Source organism: Anabrus simplex, chromosome 1 (genome assembly GCF_040414725.1).
Source record: "Anabrus simplex isolate iqAnaSimp1 chromosome 1, ASM4041472v1, whole genome shotgun sequence".
Classification (NCBI taxonomy): domain Eukaryota; kingdom Metazoa; phylum Arthropoda; class Insecta; order Orthoptera; family Tettigoniidae; genus Anabrus; species Anabrus simplex.
In genome coordinates, this window is record NC_090265.1 from 1,635,732,397 (window position 1) to 1,635,751,058 (window position 18,662).

Consider the following 18,662-nt stretch of genomic DNA (forward strand, 5'->3'; position numbering starts at 1 on the left):
TTTGTTTTCAAACAAGAGCACGTGGAATTTTTCAATTTGCCGCCACCACATAGAGGGCAGCACTGTTCTCTCTGGATTAAAGATGGCTGCTTGTCGAAAAGCATTTTTCAAATTATCCGCCACCACATTTCAAAGGTAAGTAGCTAAAGAGGGCAGCACTGTGCTCTATAGATTAAAGATGGCGGATGGCAGCTATCAAAAAAGCACGTAGCTGTCAAAAAGCACGTGGATTTGTTTATCTCGAGCTAGTGAGGTTAAGTTGGTAGCACTAAGGTTTAGGCCCGTCAAGATGGCAGCACTGCCGATGACAGGTGACGAAAGAGGGCAGCACGGTGCTCTGTAGTTTAAAGATGGCGGATGACAGCTGTCAAAAAAAGCACGTGGCTGTCAAAAAGCACGTGGCTTTGTTTATCTCGCGCTAGTTAGGTTAAGTTGGTACTACTGAGGTTTAGGCCCGTCAAGATGGCAGTACTGGGGTTAGCGATGCGTTGTTGTCGATGACAGCTGTCAAAAAGCACGTGGCTTTGTTTACAAATCTGTCGAAAAGCACGTGGCTGTCAAAAAAACACGTGGCTTTGTTTACCTCATGCTAGTTAGGTTAAGTTGGTACCACTAAGGTTTAGGCCCGTCAAGATGGTAGTACTGAGGTTTGCGATGCGTTGTTGTTGATGAGAGCTGTCAAAAAGCACGTGGCTTTGTTTACAAATCTGTCAAAAAGCACGTGGCTGTCAAAAAGCACGTGGCTTTGTTTACCTCGCGCTAGTTAGGTTAAGTTGGCACTACTGAGGTTTAGGCCCGTCAAGATGGCAGTACTGAGGTTAGCGATGCGTTGTTGTCGATGACAGCTGTCAAAAAGCACGTGGCTTTGTTTACAAATTCAAATTTCCCGCGGGAGGTGGAGGAGACCTCTGGGAGGCCTCTGGCTGAGGTGGAGGTGGAGGAGGCATCTGGGAGGCCTCTGGCTGAGGTGGAGGTGGAGGTGGCCACTGGGAGCCTGAGGTGGAGGTGGCGCCCGAACCCGCTTATTATACTACTGAATCTAAAAGAATAATTCGTGAAAAGAATGCAGGTGACATCTTAACATCTGATGATCTCGGCACTGCCAAAGAGTTATAGCAAGTTCGACGTAGGAAGGAAAAATACCCCGTTTTCGAGTATGAGAAACCAGGAAAGTAGTTCAGAAGATATTTACAGACGAGACTTATTTTCTGTAGTGATTGACATGATCAGCAAAAGCATGCATAGCAGGTTCTCACCGATGAAAAGGTATGAAGGAAATAAATCTGATGAAGAATTGTTTACATTGTTGCTACCGCCTCCGTTAACTACTTGCAGTATGTATCGGGGGGGGGGGGGTACATTGGTACATTTTATGAAGAGCTCTACTAACAACTGAGGAAGTATGTAAATATTGTACCAGAAGTGATAAGGGCTGATGATTCACTGAAGAGTATGGTTGAAAATAATTTAGTGAATATGTACCCACACCCTCATATGTCCTTTCGTGAATTAATTTTCCAACACAAAAGGTGGTTTCATTTATACGGCCATATTACAGGAAATACAATTTAGACGAAGTTCCACTGCATGGTGCAGAAATTGCCATGTGACAGTGGCGTGCGGTGGACATATTATTTACCCCAGTTGCAAAAAAGTTTTTTTAAAAATATAAACAATCGTAGCCCCACTACGCTCTATAAAGTCAACATTACCATTTTATTAGGCTGTATTTTTCGTGGAAAGATCTACCTGAGAAAGATCTTTCAAGAATATTTTCAACCACAAGCTCGCACATATTTCCAAACTGATATTCACGGCAGTGACGACACCATCATAACTTAATCTATAGCAGATTTTAAACAGTGTACTTACAGTTTCATCCGGTGACGCTTCGTGATAGTACAGTGTAGTTTTCACAAAAATACATTGGGACTATTTGTTTTTTACTTAAAAAGCCTAATCTAAACTAATCAGCCAAATGTAACTGGCATTTTACCGTTCTGAAGTTTTATAGTTTCACTCGCATACTGAGTGTACATGCATCAACTACAAACGGGGGGAAATATTTGGCACGACGTATACACACGTTATATTCATGAAGAATACCACAGAACTCGCGAAACCTTCACCCGTAATCCAAGAGGAATACTACAAAACTTCACTATATACCACCATCACAGACAACCAAATACAAAATTCTTTTACTTCGTGTGTTCAAGCTGGGCAACCTAAATATTTTTCTGCGGCTTTCTGAACACATACTCTCCACATGCCATCAATGAATTGCTCGAAAAATCTTTATACATGCCGAAACCCAAGACTAAAATATATTCTTCAATATTACAATTAATTTCATATGCTGGCTCTTTTCTTTAATAGCAAGACGATGTGCAAGTGGCTATACTGTTACGATGTTGATATTTTTCTTGCAGCCTCTAGTGTGTGGCGCTGAAGATTTCGGGTGTCAAGTATTAAAACTAGCATTACCTTACCTTAGCTAGCTGGCCTTTCGCCGTAAATTTCTGTCGGGGGAGGGCCTACAGTTCCGTCCCACTCCCAGGATAAGGAAGCTTCAAGTGCATGCGTCATCCAAGCGACCTTAAATTTCGCTGGGGTAGCTCTCTTTTGGGCCGGCAAGGAAACCCAGCTCGATGGAGAAGCTGGACTGCAGTAATGCGAGCGGTTTTTCGAGACAGCTGTACTTGGCTTGGCTTAGATGTTCGCAATATTTTAAACATTATAAAACGTGTGCTAAGGAAATTAGAAAATGTTAATACAAAGTTCTTTACCCCAGCGGTAGATGGGGTTCAGTGCACGCCACTACCATGTGTTGTGCTGTACCTGCAGAAATAACATGGGGCTCTTAAGATTATGCATTTTGAGAGATATTCTGCTCACAATACTCGCACTGTTTTTGATCAGTTGTCCGAAATAAAATATAATATGCATACTTTGAACTTCTTCGAGAGCACTCTTCAAGAATCTTTATTCCTAAAACACATTGTAGTACTCAATCATTCAAATTCATCTTCATTATAGACTTTCAGAATTCAATCTGCAAGCCTCTGTGAATTAACGAGGCATCTTCACAACCCCGTATTTCCAATTAACTCTCTGGACTCATTTAGTTTCACAACTCTCATCATTAATCATTTCAAACCGCGTCTAATCATTGTCGCCTCGGTCTTCTTCTACTCCTCTTAACCACAATGGCCGAGTCCATAATTCCCCCTTATAAGCTATCTTCCCTATTTACCTCACATGACCCCACCACAGAAGCCGGTTTGTAAGTACGGCTACATCTTCCGAGTTCATTCCTAATAGATTTTATCAACTCATTCCGAGTGCCCTCCTGCAATTGTTCCCATCTATTTGCACCTGCATCCGTCCTCGCTACTTTCTCGTTATGAAATGAAAATAATATTGTGTGCATCCTATTATTGATTTCAATTGTATGAAGTTTTCTTTCATCCAACACAGGCTGTGCCCACCTGCGGACAAAATCAAAACATCATGCCGTGTATTTGGTGAGAGAATTGCCATAGTGCGTGCATCCACATTGTCATTTTAGCATGTGTAACGATGTACTGAAGATTTCAAGCAGTGTTTCTTCTATTTACAGGACTAGGGAAGGGCAGTCTAGACGCTTGGCAGAGGAATAGACATGGTGTGTGTCTGAAAATGAGAACACGCATCAGTATCTGATTCTACTAATACATATATTGTTATTATTTCATTCTGTAGAATCTGAAATGTTTAGAAGTTGCTTTACGTCGCACCGACACTGACAGGTCTTATGGCGACGATGGGACAGGAAAGGACTAGCAGTGGGAAGGAAGCAACCGTGGCCGTAATAAGGCACAGCACCAGCATTTGCGTGGTGTGAAAATGGGAAATCACGGTAAACCATCTTCAGGGCTGCCGAAGTGGGGTTCGAACCCAGTATCTTCCGAATACCGGCCGCACTTAAGCGACTGCAGCTATCGAGCTCGGTTTCTTGTAGTATCTGGACATCGTGATGAATAGCTTCACGTTCTTAGGACATGCGCATATTTTCTGAGAAATATTGTGTCCCACAGGGGTCATTTCTGAGTCCAGTCTTCTTTATATTGTAAACGAATTTCCTTTGCTCCTTTAAAGTAGTAACCGACGAGTGTAGGCTGATGATTTAAAGGTAAGGAATCTGATACAAAACTTCTCCCATGTGACATGGAACTGTTTAATATCTGGCACCACTTCGGTAGAAATAAATAACTAACTAAATAAAATGAGATCATCTTGTCCAACAAAAAATAAAATAAAAATAAATTAGTGGTTGCAATATGTTTGTTAGGTAATTCAGAGCAGTCCGTGTGAGTGACGTGAATGATCTTTGTGAGACTAACATTGATGAGTTACAAGCATTTTAGAAGCACATTGACAATGTGACAAGCAAAGCATTCAAGCTACTATTTATGAAAAAGAACCGTACAGAATTTGCATGAGTTATGCCTATGAAATGAAATGTCGTACGGCTTTTAGTGCCGGGATTCCCAGGACGGGTTCGGCTCGCCAAGTGCAGGTCTTTCTATTTGATTCCCGTAGACGACCTGCGCGTCGTGATGAGGATGAAATGATCATGAAGACAACACATACACCCAGCCCCCGTGCCGCAGGAATTAACCAATTAAGGTTAAAATCCCCGACCTGGCCGGGAATCGAACCCACGACCCTCTGAACCGATGGCCAGTTCGCTGACCGTTCAGCCAACGAGTCGGACAGTTATGCCTATAAAAGTTCTGTACTGTTTCCTCACGAGGTCGTCACTCAAACATTTTTGCTGCGTGCGGTGACCTCGAAACAAATCTTAATTTCGAGAATATATTGGTGAGGTATATTAGTATTGGTAAGTCGATCAGAAACAGGCTTTTGGATATACAATCATTTTCATAAAAACCAAAACACCTGAAAAGCTAGAGATAGGAAATTCATATTCACAGGACATGTGCATTAATATGTTCTGAAGAATTGATTAACATTTGAACCATGTCGTCCCTCAGGTTCAAGATCCACGTCGATATCACCGCGCACCATCACCGACTGGTAAAATGTGCCTGCGGCTCTCGTTATAGTTATAAACCGAAGGTAATCGATTAGTGTGACTTAAGCGGACGTGCAAGATGCCTTGAATGCGGGAACCGTACCGTCAAATGAGTGAGTTTGAAAGAGGACGCATTATTGGCATGAGAGAACGTGATGCATCCATCCAGGAAACTGCTGCTCGTGTGGGACGAAGTGTATCGGCAGTGCAACGGGTGTGTACAGAATCGTTCACAGAAGGCCTAAGAACACAACGAGATGGATTGCACCACCCAGACACCCCTCATCCACCTACCCAGAGAAGATCGACACCTCATCTGAATGGCATTGCAGGACACATCTGCGTCCTCCTCGGTTCTGACGCAACAGTGGAACAGTGTAATACTTCGTACAATATCAGGAGTGGCAGTCCGTCGCCGTTTATTACGGTCTGGGTTAGCGGCGTATCGTCCACGTCTCCGCCTATCTTTGACTAACGTGCATAAACATGCTAGACTGCAATGGTGTATGGAACGACGTCAATGGGGACAGGAATGGCAGCAGATAGTGTTTTCGGACGAATACAGGTTGTGTTTGTTTGAAAATGGTAGCCGCATTTTGGTTCACCTCAGACAGGGGAGAGACATCACACTGACTGCATGTGCACAAGGGATACAGCGCCAAATCAATGCTTTATGGCGTAGGGTGCAATTGGGTAAACCATAAATCACAGTTGGTGCGTGTCCAGGGCACTGTGACCAGTTTGATCTGCGTGAATGACATTCTGCGACTCGTAGCCATACGCTTTCTGCACGACACCACAGACGCCATATTTCAGCAGGATAATGTGCGGCCACGTGTTGCTGCACGAACACGTGCCTTCTTGTTGTCACCGGATGTCAGACTGTTGCCCTGACCCGCCCGATCACCGGACTCGTCGCCAATCAAAAATGTGTGGGATATGGTGAAACTACGGGTGCGGCACTGTGACCCATTGCCAACCACCAAAGATGAACTGTGGAACCAAGTGCGGTCCCACTAGGCAACAGGACACGTGCTGAACCTAGGTGACTGAAAAGCTAATCGTTTCTGCAGAACATAGTAACGAACATGTCCTGTGAATATGAACTTCCTATCCCTAGTCTTTCGAGGTGTTCAGTTTTTATGAATATCAGTGTACTTCTCACTTCAACAGACTACGAGATATTCCCCAATGTTATGGGAATTGTGACTTACTATTCACCCCGCAATTGTAGAGAGGGTAGTCTGGTATAAAAGTACCACATGAACTGAGTGGACAGTTCGCATGTTCCACTTCATGTTCCTAGATGCAACACTAGGCGTTGACTTGCTTTGCATCTGCCATATCATAGAGTGTCAGGACGCAGGAAAGGAAATTAACCGCATCTTAGGCGCCTCTTCCGTAGCAACCTGAAGTTTTGTTACGTGACATTTCTTCGACATTTCCTGGAAGGGGTAACTAAACCAGACTACGGACCCCCCAGCTAGCCAAGGGGCACCTCGCAGCCTCTCCTCTTTTATTTTCTTCGTCTGGTTTCCGTATGTGCCTTCTGAAAGGTGCAACTAGAATGTTCCGCCTCTAGCTGAGCCACGAAGATTCTAGTACTCCATCTCTCTCTCTTAATTCTCAATCCTAAGATTGGTTGGCAGCAATTCGTCTTCTCCACTCTTCTCTGTAATCTGCTAATCTTTTCATTTCCACATATGAGCCTGCTCCTACGTCATCTCTGATCTGTCTTGCATATTGCAGTCTAGGTCTTCCTCTTCCTCTTCCTCTTTTACCTTGTATCATTCCTTCCATGACATTAACTATGAAATCATTGTGCCTATAGGGATGGCCAATTAATTGGTCTCTTCTCTTATTGTTGCTAAAAAGGATCTTTTTTCATCTATTCGTCGAAGAACTTCTTCATTTGTGAGTTTTGCTGTCCGTGAGATCTTTTCCATCCTCCTCCAGCACCACATCTCAAATGATTCCAGACGTTTCTTATCACATGCACTAATAGTCCATGTTTCTGAGCCATACAAGGCCACACTCCAGACATAGCACTTAATAAATGTCTTCTTAGTCTCCACATTTAAATTCCTTGATGTAAGGAGTATCCTTTTCTTGTAATAAGCAATCTTTGCTTGGGCAATTCTGCTCTTTATGTCGACTGAACTTTTGCCATCTGGAGTGATTTTTCTTCCTAAATAGGTAAAGACATTTACTTGCCTTAGTGGTATATCACTAATTCTGATGTCGATTGCAATATGTTGGCGGTTGCATACCATAATTTCGGTCTTTTTTGTATTAATTTTCATGTTATATTTATCTCTCATTATCTTATTCATTATTAATGCACTTTGTAGTTTCTCTTCGTTCTCCTCTATGACAGCTATGTCATCAGCAAATCTTATGATTTTGATTTCTACTTCATTTATCTTTTTATCTCTTCCATTTCCTCTTTACATTCCTCAATGCCTTTCTCAATATACAGGTTGAACAACACTGGTGACAAATTACATCCCTGTCGTACTCCTTTCTTTATATAAGCCTCCCATACTTCACCATTTATGTTTATGATGCCTCTTTGGTTGTTATAGAGTTCATATACTATTCGTCTATCTCTAAAATCTAGACCAACACTAGTCATAATCTTCATTAACATATTCCAGTTCACATTATCAAAAGCTTTTTCTAAATCGACGAATGCAATAAACAAAGGATTTCTTACGTCTAGCATTTTGTCTATAACCTATCGTAACGTTAGAATAGCTTCTCGTGTGCCTCTATTTCGTCTGAATCCAAACTGATCTTCAGCCAAATGTAGTCCATCATCAGAATATAAAAAGGAGTAGTTGGACTGAGACGGCAGTAGTGGTGGCTATTGTTACTCCACCGGAGTCATAGTCGTTTACTGAGCGGAGTACAGTGTGCACTGTCTTGGATTGCTGAGCAGGGTACTGTGTGTGTGTGTGTGTGTGTGTGTGTGTGTGTGTGTGTGTGTGTGTGTGTGTGTGTGCTGCCTTGGAGTACTGTCTGTGTACTGCCGTAAACTGTAGACGAACTTGGCGCCTGTGTGTGGAACAGTTGATGTGAGTAGAGTGGTGCGGTTAAGTTTGCGCTCGTTTGCGCTGTTAAGCTGTTGCTGTTTGGTTGTCAATTCTGAGTATTTCATTGTGTGGAACGGCCACGTGAATTGACTGTGTTGACTTTGTGGGTGACGACCTTTTTTGGGAGTCGAGCCAAGGAGCAGACGTGTTGGTCAGCAGTTCTGTGTTCAAACCTGTCTGCCTGCAGCTTTTGCGTATGTGAAGTGACTATAGCCCGTGCCAGGTAAGGGCTGCCCAGTTGGAGCTCTGTTGTGAGACTTGTAAATAGACAGCAATTAGTGGGGTGTGATCATTCGTGGTTGGTTACAATTGTGTGTGCGTGTGTTCACTAATTAGGTAATCCTAAATTGAAATTAAATTGACAAAACAGACAGTGTTTTATTCGTAACAATATATTTCTACTATGACCGATAGCGAAATTTAGAACCAGTTTTTCTTTTCAATTGTGTTACATGAATATGAGTTCATCCCATTCCTCAAACCGGTTCTAAATTTGTGGCAGGACATGAAATCGAGCCAACTGAGCAAATACTCATTATACTAACTCCTAGATATTAATAAGCAGCAACGATATTCCTTTTCTAATTTTCCTCAATTAAACTCACCTTAAGCCAGTCTGATGCGGACGGCGGCCATGTTGGATCAAAGGAGCTGGTCACACCACTGTCTCGGTCCGAAGATGGATTATTTCCAGTCTCCATCTGGGTGACGAGGTGACTAGTATAGTAGTTGAGTCCGTAGAAGTCGTATGTACCTGTTTGAATTAATAGAAGATTTGACTTTCCGTGTTCACAGTATGACATTCCTTTTATAACACAGTTAAGTAGTAAACTTTGACTGGGAATATTAAATTTCTTATTTGATGAACTTTGTTAATAGTCTTTTGCTTTACATATACGTGATCTACATTATTTAAAATATCTACTTATCAGTAGCGGCTCGTGGCTCAAATGGCAGGTGGGGCTAATGTGGGTATTATTATTATTATTATTATTATTATTATTATTATTATTATTATTATTATTATTATTATTATTATTATTGCACTGTTATATGTTATAGTTTGACTTAGGATGGCAGTCGTACGGAAGAAACTCAACTCTATTCAGATCGAATATGCCAGTAAATCTGAATAAAATAGTTTATGACCAGTGCATTCTACCTGTGCTGACTTATGGTTGCGAGAGCTGGACACTGAACGAATTTACGAAAGGGAGACTTAGGACAGCGCAGAGAGGCATGGAAAGGTCAATGCTGGGTTTTACAAGGAAAGATAAGAAGAGAGCAGATGACAACAGATCAATCACTAAAGTTAGTGATATTCTTGAAAGAATAGCCAGCTTAAAATGGCAATGGTCTGGACGTATTTCTCGAAGGGAAGAGGACAGGTGGATGAAGCTAGTGTTAGAATGGAGTCCAAGAAATCATCGAAGGCCTAGAGGAAGACCGCCAGATTGATGGGATTATTCAACACCTTTTTATTACTATATTAACCTTTACAATAAACATGTACAATGTACACAAAAAACTGAAGACATACACACTCTGAAGTTCATTGTCCTAGTTCCTTAATGCTAAACAAAATTATGTCAAACACTGATCACATTTTAACTTTGGTTGTTTTTGTCGGTTCCTTAAGTAGTCCGTGGCACATTAACACCTTATACTGATCTAAGAATTAAAATATTCAAACACTGTTACGCCATGAATTAAAACTGATATAATAATGAACCCTGTTGACATCTTCTGATTGCACTTATATGTCCATCTTTCCATCCGTATGTATTGCTGAAACGATCGTAAGTTCAGTTGTCTTGGTTTCCGTCGATGTTCCATAATGAAGTGAATAGTTGCTGCAGTGAGCCATAAAACTGCGTTATTGACCGTGGCCGGGAGGAAAGCATATTCTATGTTGAGAGGTCGATGGGATTTGGAGTCATGTGGAGTATGTTGCATATTTTTGCGAAAGACCACGCCCGTATGTCCGCACTTGCACAAGACTTAACACGATGTATTAATGTATCTCTTTGTTGACAATGTTCACAGATATTGGAGTCAGACCGTCCGTGTTGAAATAACTTATCCTTTGTCGGTATAGTTTCATTTATTGTTAAGTATAAAGTTGTTTTCCACTGGAGAGGAATCCATTTATTAGCAATATTATTCCATATTAGTTTCCAGTGTCGTGAAGGATACTTTGCCTTTATTGGAGGTGGTTTAATATTCTGGTTCATTATATGGGTACAGATTCATTTTGTTGTTACAACTGAAGTTGGATCTATTAAAATTCTTGGAAGGTTACCTACAAAGCGCAAAACTCGTTTGAAATGCAGTGGCGAATGATGATGGGAAGTGAGAAAGGCCACGCTTCAGATAATATTATTCAGAACCGCCTTAGCATAATCGTCATCAGGTCTGCACTCACAATTAATAATATTTCGCGCGATAAGTGCAGTGCATTTAGTTTCTGCAGAAACTAGTCCTAACCCTCCACACTTAATGCTTTGGTACAATTGTGTTCTGGCTATCTTGTAGTGGTGACCTCTCCATAGGTAATACCCTATAACTAGATCCATTTTCTTGACTATTATAGGTGGTGGAGGTAAAATCTGCGCGACGTACCACAGTTTACTTAGTGCAAAGGTGTTAACTGTCCAGACTTTTTGACATATATTGAGGTTTCGAAGGTGTTGAGCAAATAGGACAGCGCGAACTGTATTGAGCAATTTTCTCCAGTTGTCATCTATCATTTGAGTCAAATTCGCAGAAAATGTTATTCCGAGGATTTTATGTGTTTCGGCAGAGGGAATCCAGTGATCTTGTGTCGGCCAGGGCCCAAATGGTAGTATGGAAGATTTGTGTGGATTAATTTTTGCTTCAGAATGATGTTAATAGTCGTCGGTGACCAATCTTAAGTCTTCGAGCTGTTTGGGCTGTGTCAAGATAACAGTGATGTCGTCCGCATTGACATGCGCTTGTAAGAACGTTGCACCTAGTTGTATTCCTGGAAGCTTCAAAGTTAATTGTCTAATGAATGGTTCAACACTGATCGCGAAAAGAACTGCAGAGAGTGTACAACCGTGTCGAATCGATCTGTGAATGTGGATTGTTTTGGAGAGAAAGAGATAAAGACATCAAGAGAATAGCTGGTGCTACCTGGCAGAGAACTGCTCGAGACCGTTCTACCTGGAAAGCTCTGCTAAAGACTTACCTGGGTTCACGACTTAAAGAGGCCACAACATGTAATGATAGAATTGGCTGATGATGATAATGATATGTTAATATTATTAATATTATTGTTATTGTAGTTTTTGTTTCTTCTGCTGTTGTATATACACCCATATTAAACCTTGTCATTACATGTTTTTTGGCTGTATCAGGTCAGTTAAGCATGCTTGATTGTAATGCATGCTAATAATAAAATACTATTAACTATTTTAAACATTACATACTAATCACTGTTTAATAAAATCTATCCACTCCGCAACTGCTAAAAGAGGGTTGTAAACTAAAATTCGAAACGTGTCGAAAGCTTCACTCTGTAAATGATCACCAGAACATGTTATTTGAGGTTGGAAGAATATACGTGAATTTGCAATAACATCGCCGTAGCACTCCCCATTAGAGCTTCGTCTACATTGTCCTTTTCTTTTATTGTGGGCGTGTCAAAGCTAGCCCCTAGCTTGACATTTTAAAATTAATTGAAATTTTCACTCCTTCAAAGGATCACTGACCTTCAAAACAATTAGCAATACTCACTGGAGGACTGAGAGCGAATTAGCCCCAGTGTCAGGATAAGCGTACGAAACATGTAATACAAACACACTGTCATTTTCTCATATCATGAATTACTTCAGAACAGTGGTACTCAGGCATTAATTTGGTCTCATTAATTATCTAAAATAGAAATAATATAAAATTTCCAAACTCTTCATGTCCGAAAACCTGTTGGAGCTAAACCCCTTTAGCCCTCAATGACGCACCGCCCCTGCTACTTATATGGTTATACAAGCTAAAGTACACCCTCCGCTATCTTCAGGAGTTGCTAATGAAATGAAATGGCGTATGGCTTTTAGTGCCAGGAGTGTCCGAGGACAAGTTCGGCTGGCCAGATGCAGGTCTTTCGATTTGACTCCTGTAGGCGACCTGCGCGTCGTGATGAGGATGAAATGATGATGAAGACGACACATATACCCAGCCCCCGTGTCAGCGAAATTAACCAATTGTAGTTAAAATTCCCGACCCCGCCAGGAATCGAACCGGGTCTCCTGTGACCAAAGGCCAGGAGTTGCTAATGCTGGAGCCTCTTTCTTCAGTTGTCCTGTTAAAAATAAACAGCGACCTTACACGAATAATGAACATGGCTTCACGTGAGATCTACTTTCGGGTGAAATGAGTAGCCTATTCGTCAGTGAAGGCGACTACAGAAAACTGAAATTTCTCAAAAACCGTAAGTTACGAAGAAAAAGCATAAGGCGTTTCTTGTAGTAAATTTCATTGCAAGTTCACACGGTGTACTTCATTTTCCAATACCCGTTATTTTAGTTCATGTAGAGCAAAAATTGCCAAATTTGGGACATACTCTTGTTAAATCCTCCACTAGTTTGAAAAGGTGAAATATATCGAAATAAAAAATATCTCTTGCTTGACTCGGGATTTAAAGCTATATTCCGCGGATATCCGCGAAGTTAGTATGACACTGTGGATAATTTTACTGATATATTCGTATTTTTGCTCATGGTTAGGCGATCCTTGACAGTGTTGTGGGAGAATGTTGATATATAAAGAGACTTGAGACCATCAATTCCGTAAATCTGACCTAGGACTAACTGGCTCCTACTCGCAATTAATGGAAGGAAGGTCAATACTGTACGTCGTTAGTTGTCGCAAGAGAAAATCCCTCATAAACCTGTGACTGTTGGGGTTTTGGTGCCAGGTATGAGGCATGTTGTATTGTGTTAACAAACCATCCGTTTCAGTACCTTAGATGTAATATACTGTAGTTAAATATTTATAATATCCGCGGGTAACCATTCGCGGATGCAGATGCGGAGCGGATAATACTTTGTATATCCGCGCAGGGCTCTAGCTATACAAAAATGCCACATTGTAAAGCCGTTATCAAAGCCAGAAGTGTGTGTGTATGTGTGTCCAACCCTCGTCCCTTTTCTCTACGGGATCGGGTAGGAAGTAGATGAATCTTTGTAGTGAGGTTTTTTTTTGCTACGGGCTTTACGTCGCACCGACACAGATAGGTCTTATGGCGACTAGTGAGTTTTTACGACGGAATGCCCTTCCTGACGTCAAAGTCATCAGCGAAATTTATAAACTGAAATGAATGAAGTGATATATGGTTGTAGGAAAGGAGAGGGTGAAACCCGGTCTTCTCACATAACCTTCTCGTGTTGAATAGTACCAAGGGGCCTGGTCAAGGCTTAACACCAGCGACGAATCACCATCGCATTCACTCCACATGAGCTCTGTACAGAGGTTTCGAACTGAATCCAGGCTTTTGGCACACAACGCAATGATTAAAAATTGTATACCACCACCTTGCCGATCAACATTTTTATCCTTTTCCATTCCATGCCCGAGTAAACTCGGATGTCGGCATGACTCCCGCTATCATTTTTTAACAGTATAGATAAAGCCAATATGTCCGGTTCATGTGGTGATAGGCAACTGTGAATGGCTGAAATTCGTAATAATCTTAAACCGGACTCGTCACTGATTCACGAGGTAAACAATCTACATTAAAAAAGGAGACAACCAAACCCCGTGGCACAACAGCCCCGAAGGTCCATAGCCTACCAAGCGACCGGTGCTCAGCCCGAAGGCTTGCAGAATTATGAGATGACTTGTGGTCAGCACGACGAATCCTCTTGGCCGTTATTCTTGGCTCTTTAGACTGGGACCGCCATCTCACCGTCAGATGGCTCCTCAATTGTAATCACGTGGGCTGAGTGGACCTCTAACCAGCCCTCAGCTCCAGGTAAAAGTCCATGACCTGGACGGTAATTGAACCCGGGATTCCGGGTACGAGGTAGGCATGCTACCCCTACACCACGGGGGCCGGCTCAACAGCCTACATGACGGGTCACTACTACTACTAAAATGCTTTCATTCCTCCCCTGAAGGGGAAGGCGGGCCTCTTAGACGGTGACGCCATCTCTCAGGCCTGGAGATTTGTTACGGTGAGGGAGATGTTCGGAGAAGGTGAGGGGGTTGGCGGCCGTGGCCTATACAGTACTAGGAACTGTTCTGGCATTCGCCTTACTGCAGGAGAATGGGTAACCACGGACAGCCGACGGGTAGATCCACGGTAGAGCCTTGGCCACCCCTCTTCTGCTCGGTTGGCCGGTCAGAGTGCAGAGCTGTTGGACCACGGACCAACCGTGGCCACTTGTGGGCTGAGACCCACTCTGCATCTACCGACCTAGCGGGTCAGAATGAACGGAATATGGATAATCAGGATACTGCTGTATACTTGGACATGCATTTCTACTTTAACAGTGATCCATTCCACTTAATCTATCGTTGCTTAAATACTATCAATACAGTAAATTTCTGCGCACAAAACTTCACCTTTGATATATTCCACCATTTCCTTGCTGAAGACTGGCAGACGGGAACGAGTTCGACCTTCAGCCTTACTGTTCTTGTCTACTCGCTCACGAACCACTGCAGGATAGTCTCCCTCCTTGCTGTAGATGGGGTGAGCAAATAGTCCTGTCTGAAATGTGAGAGAAAGGAAAAAACTTACTTTTGTTGTCTGGAGTTATTAATAAAACTGAGTAGTTATACATTATAATGCATAATTACTGTGCTTCAGTGAGAAAGGGACTTATCAGGACTGTTGGAGTATTTTATCTGTCAAGTGCCACATTCTTAATCGCAACCACCTATGCGGAGACCAGTCAAGCGAGATTTGTTATGCAATTTCGTTATATGTGTCACAGTTGACATTGTCTCAAATACTGATCGTTTTTATAATCAGACTAGCTGATGTACCTGTGCTTCGCTACGGAATTCTACATTGTATACAGAATTGTAGGTTAAGTAGTGTACACGTTGTGAGTAAGATGTATTAAAGTTCATAGCTCTTCACATTACCCCAGAAACGTGACGGGGAAGTCACGATACATCTTTTCTCATGTGAAGACTGAGTCAGGGAATTATCATTGTAATTGCAGGCCCTCTTGCCTACTATCAGTGCAATCAAGTTGTCTACTGCCAGTCACAATCGAGTGGGACAGTTTTCAATATAAAGATTTACATTCTCAGAAAAACTGTGTATGTGGTTTTCCCAACTGAAGTCAACATACTGTAGGTCATTACAATCATTTCAATAGGAATGTCGCGATTGAAAGCAATGTCAACATATGAAACATTCAATCAAATGAAAAACCGCACATTTTTAAAACTATTAACGAACAGTACTACGCTGCAGATCTAACTGTCCAAAGTTCCAGAGCTGGTATATTTCCATCCGGCTGCTTGCCAACAAGGAAGTAATGTAATGCCATTTTCGTCATTATTCTTGTGCTCTCGTGGTTGTTCGTTGGGTAGAAGGCAAGAGAGACGCCAAGCTGCCATTCTGCGGTGTATTTATCTCTTTATAATGAAAACTTCCCATCTCCATTGAGAATGGCATTAGGCAAGTGAGCCTGCCGTTATAGTAGAAATTCCCGAACTCGATTGTGAATAGCAGTAGGAAACGTGGCCTGTCATTGACATCAAAAGTTCCCAGCGTGCACCGTACATCGGAAGCAACGTATGCGGTCGTTCCCGTGGTTTTTCTCGGATAAAGCTAAGAGACATGCAATTTAATATTATCTTTCTCACTGCGTGTACAGTAATTTACGTAGGAATCCGTGTACAATAGAGAATACTGTAGTGAAGCACGGGTGTATTTGCCAGTCAATTAGAAATTTGTTCCTTTCTGTGTTATGCTTTAGTCTATGAAAAAATGAAAATCCACAGCTTGTTTCCAGTCATTCGACCGGGTCAGGAATGGAATGAATGAAGTCCCCATCTAGCGGCGAGGATAGGAAGTGTGCCGGCTGCCGAAGCCTGTCGCACTCCTCTGGGGCAATGATTAATGAATGATTAATGAAATGAAATTATATTAGAGAGTGTTGATGGAATGAAAGATGACAGAGAAAACCGGAGCACCCGGAGAAAAACCTGTCCTGCCTCCGCTTTGTCCAGCAAAAGTTTTAAATGGAGTGACCGGGATTTGAACCACGGCATCCAGCGGTCAGAGCTCGGCGCGCTGCCGCCTGAGCCACGGAGGATTAGTCTTTATCTGTTTAAAGTGAATGTGCAATTCTACTACACTTCATTCGTTCTTATTTTACTGTTAACTCTACGCTAATTCGATTTTTAGTTTCACGTTAATATTATATATTTTGATGAATGAACTCATATTTTCTGTCTTTCTTCAGAACACTATAAAAAGCTCATTCAAATGTATAAACGCCAAAAAACGCTAAATTTAAGACTTCAAAACGCAAACATATTACCACCCCTACATATAATCTTTCCTGTAGACATTGAAGAGTTACCGGGCGAGTTGGCCGTGCGGTTAGGAATGCGCAGCTGTGAGCTTGCATCCGGGAGATAATAGGTTCGAACCCCACTGTTGGCATCCCTGAAGATGGTTTTGCGTGGTTTCCCATTTTCACACCAGGTAAATGCTGGGACTGTCCCTTAATTAAGGCCACGGCCGCTTCCTTCCCACTCCTAACCCTTTCCTATCCCATCGTCGACATAAGACCTATCTGTGTCGGTGCGGCGTAAAGCAACTAGCAAAAAAGAAAAAGGATCTTGAATAGCTGTAGGTCTACCAGCAAGAGAATAGAACAAAAAAAAGTGACGATGTTAGGTACTTTCATGTTCTTGTGGTTGTGGCTATTGTTTTAAGGGAAGTACAACTGGGCACTCATCCTTCTAATCAGAGAGAAAAATGGAAGGGATTTGACACGTCGAAAAATGAAGGTATCGGCCAAAAAAAGACAAGGGCCACGAAGGGTGTGAAAATAAAAGACGCCATAGGCTTTGGAACCTAATAGCGCCGGGGTCCGGAATGATCAAGAGTTGACCATTGGAGGTCGGATAGGACAGATGAAAGTGAGGAGCTTGGCACAAGTAAGTGGAAGCAAAGCCAGGATTCAGCTAAGGGCCCCGTGGTTGCCAAACCGCGCTCCCAAGTTAAGAACCCCTGGGGTTCTCATGTTCTTGTATAACAAAAAGATTCACAGATTCTTACCGAAAGGAATGGATTAATATACGGCTACAGAATGATTACTGAAATTAAACGTAATAAGCGAGAACTCAAGCCTGTACATATTATGTTAAAATTAGGTTAAATATTATATATATATTTTATGATTGTTTCTGATATAAGGGGAACATTTTATGTACCTATTTAAGGGAGTATTTATATTTTATGACCGAGCTCGATAGCTGCAGTCGCTTAAGTGCGGCCAGTATCCAGTATTCGGGAGATAGTAGGTTCGAACCCCACTGTCGGCAGACCTGAAAATGGTTTTCCGTGGTTTCCCATTTTCACACCAGGCAAATGCTGGGGCTGTACCTTAATTAAGGCCACGGCCGCTTCCTTCCCACTCCTAGCTCTCTCCTGTCCCATCGTCGTCATAAAACATATCTATGTCGGTGCGACGTAAAGCAACTAGTAAAAAAAATATATTTTATGGGACATGCATGTGGACTCTCGGGTCGATGAAAGCTTCGATATGGCCTGTATATCACGAAGGAAGTACTCTGAGTAATTGGAAATAATTTTACTGTCAGTTTCTGGAAGCTTGATATGTCAGACTTGTTTCTAAGGAAACGTACACACTTATTATTGCCACAAAAACGTCTGAGGAAATGGCAGCTTGTAATACACGCGATACATAGTCATCACTGTTCATTGAGCGTGATGCACCATCTACAGGATTGAGGTAGTGACACTACTACCGTGTCTGATATCCTTAAAGGAATATGTGTCCAGAATAGAATGGGAGGGGGAGTTTCACAGCCCAATTCAACAATCCTCCGGTGGGAAACAATATAATATTCGAGTGAAACCCAGTTCTTTTTTCTTACGACCTTATTCCTTAGTGTAACATAATTTTAAAATCTGGTAGGAAATAATGGTATTGGGAGAAGCCTTCATACTCTTCTATAGTCACAACACATTCGGTGCACAGTCAACACTAAGACACGACAGAAGCATTCTATTGTTGAACAGGTCGCTTACTGTGCAGTCCGCATTTAGTTAATATAAGAAGGGTAAGAAAGGTTTTCGCTATTCCCCGTTCACCCAGCACGCGTCCGTAAGGATTCCGGGGGCGATCAAGCGTGCTGACTCTCTGGATGGTTGCCACGGGTGATGGCGGGGAGGGGCCATCACTACGGGGAAGCCTGCTGCGATCGCAGCTGGTACTCCCCCACTATACTTGTTAATATCGTCGGGGTTA

General features: G+C 42.2%; 1 protein-coding gene across 1 annotated transcript in view; it reads right to left on the reverse strand.

Moving 5' to 3' along the window:
- LOC136858631 (myrosinase 1) overlaps positions 1-18,662 on the reverse strand; it is an 81,263-nt gene that overhangs the window by 21,053 nt on the left and 41,548 nt on the right. The window contains exons 7-8 of the mRNA XM_067138333.2: positions 14,761-14,908; positions 8,781-8,929 (exon numbers count right to left, since the gene is read on the reverse strand). Coding sequence (XP_066994434.2) covers positions 8,781-8,929; positions 14,761-14,908 — 297 coding nt within the window. The remainder of the gene's footprint in view (positions 1-8,780; positions 8,930-14,760; positions 14,909-18,662) is intronic.